The sequence below is a fragment of the Echinococcus granulosus genome (assembly GCF_000524195.1).
Source record: "Echinococcus granulosus chromosome Unknown EG_S00078, whole genome shotgun sequence".
NCBI classification, from domain to species: domain Eukaryota; kingdom Metazoa; phylum Platyhelminthes; class Cestoda; order Cyclophyllidea; family Taeniidae; genus Echinococcus; species Echinococcus granulosus.
In genome coordinates, this window is record NW_020170458.1 from 144,656 (window position 1) to 153,903 (window position 9,248).

The 9,248-nt window shown below is 46.1% G+C and overlaps 1 protein-coding gene across 1 annotated transcript; it reads right to left on the reverse strand. All coding sequences in view use genetic code 11, as the record gives it.

The window, feature by feature from the left end:
* Window positions 1–5,628: 5,628 nt before the first annotated feature.
* On the reverse strand, window positions 5,629–8,988 carry EGR_07468 (Kelch-like protein; the record flags this gene model as incomplete). The annotated part of the gene is made up of 11 exons (XM_024496717.1): window positions 5,629–5,717; window positions 5,795–6,186; window positions 6,220–6,430; window positions 6,469–6,544; window positions 6,769–6,944; window positions 7,228–7,604; window positions 7,650–7,790; window positions 7,830–7,954; window positions 7,994–8,228; window positions 8,383–8,507; window positions 8,953–8,988. 11 exons carry the CDS (start codon window positions 8,986–8,988, stop codon window positions 5,629–5,631), a joined length of 1,983 nt encoding a protein of 660 aa, XP_024348857.1.
* Between the last annotated feature and the right edge of the window lie 260 nt (window positions 8,989–9,248).

A 9,248-nucleotide genomic window follows, 5' to 3' on the forward strand; every position in this document is an offset into this window, starting at 1 on the left:
GACATACCGACCGACCGACTACGATGGCTTGGAAAGAATTAAACTCCACTTGTGTTTCACCTTGTTTGTTTGCTTCGTTGGAGAGGAATTTGACATTCTTACTGGTGATGATTGGTGGCAGTAATTCGTTGCGTCACCATTTTGACGATGAAATCGTCTCAGAGGCCGCAATGAGGTGGAGTGAGTATAGCACCCACGCCCTACTTTGATGCAGCCTATTTACACATATGGGCAGCATGAGATGTCACTCTTCCTTTCCTCCTACCCGTCCCTACACCAATCAGGTGCATTCAGCTAATCGGCCGTTTTAAACATCGCCACAGTGTCACCATGGTCGCACCTCAGTTTGGCAGAATTCACACGTCAGCTCAGCGCGACACAGAACACTAGCTCTGGACTTCAACAAAATATAAACTGCATTTGCCTCCAAGCTGGTCAAGCGAACATCCACCTTGTTCGTCATTCGTGCGATGGGTAGCCTTAGATTAGCCGTCGAAGGACAGTTTGGATGGGTGTCTGCAGATTGACATTTGTTAACAGTGGACATGACACCAGCTTCATAGTTATAAGCAGAGATCCACAATCTGGCGTTTCACAGGTCTCCGTGGTGCTGTCTACCAACCTAGGTGTCTGGATTATCCAGATACATTGTCATTTCCTCCTTGCATACCTACCTACTTGCAATCCTTCCAGCCGTGCCAATAAGTTCCGCCACGAATTCCCCATCATTACAAATGGCTTACGTACCTGCCTACTGACCGACGACTTTTGACCCTGAGGCCATCCAATGATTGTGGTTTCCTAGTTCTCTCTGGTAGTACCCGTCGAAATCGATCCCTTGTAAAGGCATTAAGAGATGTTCCACCTCATTTCATTCTTTTCTTCGTTAATTAGCTAGGAGCAAATTATTTATGACAGTGGCACAAGAAGTGAGTATAGTAAATTGAGAAGCAGAGCAATTACGAAGGCTTGCACATAAGTTGAATGCGTAAGGTTAAAAGTTAGTAGATCTAAGATCGTTAAAGGATTTTTTTCTTTTAAGTAAAAAGCCACTGAAGATGATATGCCGGAACAAATTACTGCTGTTTCCTAGGTAATTAATCAAATTTGGATCTTGGGTGTTGAGATTCTAGCGGGCGATTCCTATCAGCATCAGAAACAGGGAAACGGGAAGGGTGAGTAGTGAGGGTATCACGTAATCACTGGTATGGCACCTTCGGAGCTCTCTAGATGAGAAGTGGGGATGAGGCATGCGTAGAGGGCGATAGTGCCATTCGGTGGTGCGCAGAGTGGAATGGCTCGACAGTGTGACTGATGCAATGAGGGTGTGAGCAGACGCGAACAAGAGCGATGAGGTGATGGTACGCCTCTGCACATATTCGTTCCTTTCGTGGTGTACTTCATCAATCTTTCCTGTCGGTCCTGCATCCCTCTCCCCGCTCCATCTGCAATACAATGCTTTTTTTGAGCAACTGCTCATCCTTCCGTGGCAATACGTTTTGACTAACGTTGAACTATTTCTCAGCAAAATAACTCTTTATTCAATTGTGGATGATTGAAGGAACATCTGCTGCCTTGTGAATGTGGCACTCTGACATACCGACCAATTGACTACGATAGCTTGGAAAGAATTTAACTCCACTCGTGTTTCACCTTGTTTGTCGCGTTTGGCGTGGAGGACGGTGTTCTGTCACCACAGCGTGTGATTCCGTGGAACTGTCAGTCAGGAATGTGAATGCTTGTGCCACATGCTTGGCTCTCTGATGCCCCTCTGAAATCGTGCTACCGATGAGTATCCAAAAGACGTTGCCGAAGAATTGAATGACGGTTTGCAGCTCATAAATGTGCATTCATTACTGTGACTAACACCTTACATGCCAGCGTCACAATTACGTGACGCGAGCGCTTCAACAATTTGGAGTAAGTAATCACATCAAATCTTGTCTCAAAGAAACCGAGTGTATTGGAAAGATTCAAGTGGATAATAATTGCGATTGGCCAATTTCTATTATCACATCATAGCCGTCCCTTTAGGCTGTGTGTGACGTGAAATAATGATCCTCTTCTTTTCGTGCTCCTCAATATTCGGCACCGCAGGTGTTCGTTGTTCCTTGACAAACACACAGCCGTTCACATTAAACTAAGAGGGAGGATCCCGATTCACACCCGATCCGATTCTTATCCCTCCTTCCCTACTGATGCGTTTGTACCTGCAAGGCTCCAGGTATGGTGGGAGATGAAGGGACTGGGCTCACACCCTCGCGCCTTTTGAACACTCTTGCGTGTCACAAGATCTGGTCACTCGTCCGCGTTTGCCACCACAACACAGTCGGTGTATTGAAAACCACCCACCAACTGGGTTTCATTTCGACATATGAGATGTGTCTCGTCGATTTCGTTGCATGTAAAGCCTTGTACCCCCAGAGTTACCCACTGCCTCTACGGCGAAGTAGTGGTTCACTTCCTACCCACAAGCAATTTCATCGAATGCGCTCAGTTGACGCATCAGTGCCCAGTGCATCAACTACCGTCATGACCTAGGATGAAAAAACCGCTTTTCTGCAGTCACACACACTTATAATATACCGGGTTTCCTCTTACACATGGAGGCGCACTCCTCATCCGCATTGACGACTCGTCCTCTCCGCCTACCACGTCACAAACACAGGAATTACCGCACCGCACCGCATCACATCACACCACACTTTGCAGAATTCCAACAGTTTCAGCGAAGATTCATTAGCGAACACTAATTACCAAAATGTGCTTCGCCATCGCCACGGCCTCGACAACACACGCATCCTTTGCAAACTCGCAGAGAATACAACCAGTACACCACATTGCACACTTGGCTCCGTTTTTCCACGTCGAATTCGACGTTCCTCTCCACACATCCAGCAGCTGCGCCAACAACCTCCGACCCGATTAACATCCCCCTACCTGTAAAACGCTATGAGATATAGAGGAACGATTTCAGTCATGGTGCAATCCTGCGACAATCTTGCCAAACAAATTAGTATATTGTCCTGGAACGCATGTCGCCGTATCGTTTGTAGGAAAATGACTACCATCTCGGCTTGCGTTTGTTCAAATCACGATTGCGAACGTTGCAGAAGATGTGGTTCACTTCATTGACAGAGAAGGGAACATTCAAATACGCTACGCTTGCGGAGGGTGCTGCAGCTGTATTTGGAACATTCTATAACCATGGACAGTGTATCAATTAGAATAATACAGATTTTACCATGTAATCTGGAAAAGATATTGGGAAGATTGGAAATAACGATGCCTCTCCTACAACACACAAACCAAGACCATTAGGGCTCACAAAACAAAACACCAATACAGAAAATGAAGTCAATTCTTACCCGCTCAAGGTACGGAATTACAGCAAGGCCCAATTTTGAGCATATTCTTCTTCAAATAGTTCTCGAATCACACCAAATTCAGCAGCACAAACAAACATATTCGAGTCCACACCAGGTTTTAAACGACTCTGAACATGGAGCATAGTCAGGTTTAACAAATATTCTCATTGTATTTCAAATTGTCCCTGTCTAGCTGAAATTGCGGCGCTACTATATTCACCGAATAACTCAATGGCGACAGACGATCTACACAAGAAAAACTAAAGGAGTCAAGGTTGACAGTATAAAGAAACAAAAAAACCTTTAATTTTTCAGTAAAGATTTGGGAGTAAAAAAGGCTAAGCCTAACTTAGGTGTCGAAATAAATATAACTAAAAGGTATTAACAGAAAAAGGTAAAAAAGAAATAGTTTGCATATATAAATATAGAGGAAAGAAAATAAAACACTGAAAAGGAAAACGGACAACATAACAAAAATGAAAGAATAAAGAGTTTGTTTGCACTAACACGTGTGCAAGGAACTTTGTAAGAGGGATGGAGGCTAACATCGCATATTTGCATGTAAGTAGGACATGGAATGAACCCGCTATCATTCCATGACGTCATCGCAAATGTGGCAGTGGTTCAACACACCTACCACTCGTTGGCATTTGAGAGTGAGACAAATGTTAGGTGTGGTGATCTCGAGCAGTGGTCCTCAAAACGTACATTTTTTTTTACTCAATGCAATTTGATGGCAGATGTTCTCATGAAATTAACGCATTATTACTTCCTATTAGTTAACAAATTGGCAGTGTCGACTGTTTGTTTCAATGTGGTATGCAAAGATGTCTGAAGCCCAATAAAGTGGCAGTGATACATGGTGTTGCAATGAGACTAACACCAGGTAGATGCCCTCACACACCCTTAATGCATTCAAATCTCTAATTAGTGGAAAGAGTGGAAGAGCGGGAGCATTTCAATTCTAATGATGTAGTGGTGATGCACGATGCCTCAGGAGTGCTAACACCATGGTGTCGGGTTTTTCTCAACAGCCCTCATCGCCCAACTGGCGCATAAGAGCCCACACACAGGAGTTGCACACCTCTAATTTCATTACTCTCTCCATTCACATCGACATTTGGCTGTCGCCATTCTCTCACCTTGTGGGCAGCAACCGCACCCTTCTGTCGGTTAGGTGACACTAATTGAATTACACATTCTCTGTGAGCGCACTCACATCTCGTGTGTATCACTTCAACGTGGATTGCGTTTAACACCACCATCAGGTTGGAGGCAACGCCCCAGCTGGTGCAGGGGTAGATGAGGCAAATAAACAATTCAGTGTCTGTCCACACTACTACGCATTGCATACATTTAGCCACAACTGGCTCTGTCCACCTGCTGGATCAGTTTCCTGTGCCTGCATAAGTTGTGCCTCGCCTGCTTCGTATAGCAGTCTGCCTTAACCAGCATTTATCGGTGTCCTCACCTCGGAAGTTGTAGAAAGCACAGTATGTTAATACCTACACTCGGCTCCTTAGAAAAACCCGTCAGCTCAGCATGACGATGCCTTACTCTGTCAAATTTCTCTGACCAGTCTCTTTCACTTGGGCTACTCAACCCGCCATTGGAGACAATAAACTTGTTATCGTAGTATTAGAAGCAATATATTGCCAGTCAGCACACTCATTCTTCAAGGGGATGACGACCTGTAGCACACCAGTCACCTTCGTGGCACGGTGCATCCATCATTTTGAGCACTAACGACACGTATGGCAGACTTAGGCTGCCCTCACAACTGGTGCAGACATGGACTGCGAGCACATTAACCACCTCTGTGGATGCGCGCATCCACCACATCGACTACGAGCGACCCACGCGTTGGCAGACGTTTGTCTAGACTAATATGCACTGCATACATTTATCCACAACTGGGTGTGTCCACCGCTGTTTCCACAAGTAGCAATGTTGAGTTTATTTGTTACTGTGCTATGCTTATAACTGCTTGGCATAATTTTTATTTCCCCCAACCCCACCCCACCCACTCGCATAAAACTCGTATGTCAAGTGGATACTTTTCAGACTGGAGGCAAGTAGGCCCAAATGAGAAATGGAAGGAATCAATCTTCCAGTTGCAAGCACATTAGCTTCCGTCCAGCCGTTCACTTGTGACTAAGATCCTTGCGTGTTCCAAATCGTCCACGTGAAACAGTGGCTTACGTGTAAAATTGGCCAGTAAGTTGTCGTCCTACAAAGTGCATAAAATTTTTGTAATACTTTAATCTTCTTCATTTCTGCCTAGAAGCACAACATTCACCCCCTCGGTGGGCGAAAATTCATACGCATCGCACCCACGCCAACCGGATGCTGCAAGAGAAATTGAATAGATTTAAGTTGGCACACTGAATGCTTTGCTCCTCGAAAGTGTTGGAACAAAAACCCACATAACATTATCAATCTGTTGTCGAATGTGACAAGCGATGTAAAAGGCGTGCACTGCTTATCAACTCCATGAAGGCGAGTCCACTGAGGAGCTGTGGGTGGTTCAAGTGACGTCAGGGGAGGACATTCAATGGTGATCTTCTTTCCCAAATGATCGCCTCCAGCAACCACCACGCATCCCTTGAAGTAGGCGACTCCTGGACGAAAGCGTCCCTCTAGCATTGGGTTGAGCTTAATCCATCGCCATTCGCTCTCATCCGAAGGATCTTCTACCAACATTTCAGCGGAACGATTTTCTCCAATATAGCCACCAACAACGACGATTCCGATGTGTGGGATATTTAAGGCCGAAGCATTACGACGAGGTGATGGCACATCTGGGAGTCGAGTGAACCTAAACTGGGTGACCAAGCTTCATCAAACATACTCGCCGGTGGTGGTGTCCAATTTTTCGCAAGTAGAAACATCGTCCCCTTCTGAGACGCCACCAAAAATGAAGATTAATTCATTTCTCGCCGCGGCAGAATAGAACCACCGTTTCTGCCCTTTGAAAGGGAATGCGGAAACGCGGCCATTTCGGTAATTCACGGACCAAAAAGTACTTCCGGCATTCAAATAATTGGAGGCATAATAATTGCCTAGAAGGTAGGGGAATAAAACCACATCTTTAATTTACCATTCAGCACAGTCGATGCATCATGGTCTGGAACTTCAACATTAAACGATTCGTCCGGTTGCAACTGTGGCACAGACTTCAAAATCCACGATTCCGAAGTTGCATCCCTTCCGGTAATCATAAGCACCTCCCTAGGCATTTGCAAAGAATCAGTACAGTGCGGGCGTACAGAGTGCCATTGAGGTTGTTATGACAATGGTAATTCTGCGGTGTCACATCATGCAAATGCAAGAACTTATCGAATCGGTTACTTGGATTTGGAAAGAGTAGTCACGCTGTTAGCAGAAACGGTTTACGTACCTGCAACTTGGTGGGGGGTTGGAGGATGGGTGAGGTATCTGCTCGATTGCTCTGCCGACTGACTTCTTTCCAGGACGTGGTGAAGTGTCTCCTGCGAGACCGTAAGAAAGAGGCGTAAGTGGTGCCTCGCGAAGGAGTGGTGAATGCAGCGTCATCGTTCAACTCAAGTTCCATCTCTGATCCCCAAATTAAGAAATCCACCCTCCTACTTCTAATCAGCATTCATGCATCCAAGCACTCCGTCTTCACTCATCCATCTCGCATTCACCCATTCATTCATTCCTCCATCCATCCATCCATCCCTCAATCCAACCATCTCATTCCCATCTATTCATCGCATAGGCGCCATTCATTCGTCCTCCAATTTGTGTGCCTTCATGCATCAAATAGTCATCCAACCAAATTCTTCACCCCTTGCACTCACCTCCTTCAAGACATTCACGCCTTCACCGTGCTTACCTGCAGCAAAAGATTCGGAATACTCCCTCACAAATTTCCAATACTCAGTTTGACTCGGTGGAGGCAGCTTAGACAAGTCAATCTTGGAAATCAACTTGCCAAATGCCTTTGCCCTTTCCTCCACATCACACCCCTTGCGCCCTGCATAGAGCCATTTGGAAATCGCCTTTAACCTGGTTTCCTCACTCATCCCTCCTTGCCTTTGCCTATCCAGCAGGACCTCAAAGTACTCCGCTGTTGTCTGCATCAGCATCTCACCTCGCAAACAGAGATTTTCAAAATGCCTCGTAATCAGTGGAAGACACACGTCCACCAATTCACGATTCACTGTCGCATTGGCAACTGACCACACCTCGGCCACGTTGTCTAGGGAGGTCCTTCACACAGCCAGTTGTCACTCTCAAAAAGTTAGCTTCGCCTACCTCGTTCGTAGGAAATCCACACACCATTCGACGATGGTGGCGGAGTGGAGGTTGTGTGCCAGCAGGTAGACTCGCGCTACATTTGCTGCCGAAATCGCGATGCTGCCCGTGTATGCGTAATTGATGGCAGCCTCGACAATACTGAAAAGGGGTTAGCAATGAAGAAAAATGCGCAAGTACTCTTTCGGAAATCGCCTCCACTGCACTGCGACTTCACCGCATTGAAAGGTTAATTGTAACATCAAAAATGGGAAGGTGGCTGCAACCACCAGTCGGTGTGCTTCCACGTAGTGCCCATCACTTGTCTAGAAGTCGAAGTGTAAATTCCGTGTCCGTCAACTCACTGTGATGCGAAGATCAATTAGTTTGTGCTGTTCCCGTAATAGGCAGAACTTCTGGCTCCGAGATGAGCCTGCAGTCTCATCAGAATAGCTTTTCGTTTCCATTACTTGTTGAAGATTTGTGGCGTAAAGTGAGGGTGTGATGGAGTGCCTTTTATGCTGAGCACAAGACGCGTGGGAGTGGATGAAGAACGCCCACGAAGGTGTCGTGGCTTGCGTTGTGGTGCCAATGAGCGGCCTTGAGGGGGGCGAGAGGCGGGGTGTGGTGCGTGGATTTTGTGTTTTGCTTGTAGCTAAATACAATGCTTAGGTTGTCGTTTCAACTGCTCGTCTTGGTTGCACAGGCATTTAGAGCTGCGCATTTGCATTGCCTTCGAGTAATGCCACTTCACCGCATCCCGTTTGTGACTGGGCGCTCCTCTTTTGGCAGCCCAACACCAGCCCAATCCGTGTTGTCATCGGCATCCAAGTTAGATGCTTCGTGATGGGCGCTTAGGTGATGAAGGGAGAGCACCAGCTGTACGAATGTAGGAATTCGTAATGACCCTCAGTAGAATGGTTGGAAATGAGCCTCGGCTAATGCTCCTGCTCACTGTTGTGCAGGAATGCCTGTAACAACAACTACGGTGGCATTACGTGTGGCTGTAGCTCACCCAGAAATGCTTGCTGCTGAGCTGAATACGCTGCGTGTGTGAAGGAGGCCGTTAGTTGAAACGCTGATACACACACATGAAATCGGTGGATGAAGGCTTAAGGGTGATTGTGCCAAATCATTTTTCTGACAATTCGATTCATTAAATCGCCCCTGCTAATTCTCTCTTGACTTCCTTTCCTCATTCACTTACCTTACGATTATTCCACAGACTTTAACGCCACTTCTCTGTAGTTGGTTGCTTCAAGCTCGGTCTCCACGACTCACTTCAAAGTTTTCTCATTTGGCCTTTAGCCTGTCATCCACCGACCTGGCAGAGAATGCACCAGACATTCCTGTTTCTCATGAGCTAAGCAATTTCACATTCTCTATGAGCGCTTTTCCGACATCCATAAACATGGCTCTGAGCGCTGGAGTGCTCTCTGTTCTGTCTCAAAGTTAATTGTGGTACTCATTTGGAGGTTTTTGCCACCCTACTTATAAAACTTCGCAACGTCAATAACTGGCGTTCAGTTTATCACAAGGAAGGAAAAGTGGTAACGATTTTAGAATTTTACCTTCTTAGGTTAAGAAATTGACAAGTAAGGAATTAATCAGGACAAAAAT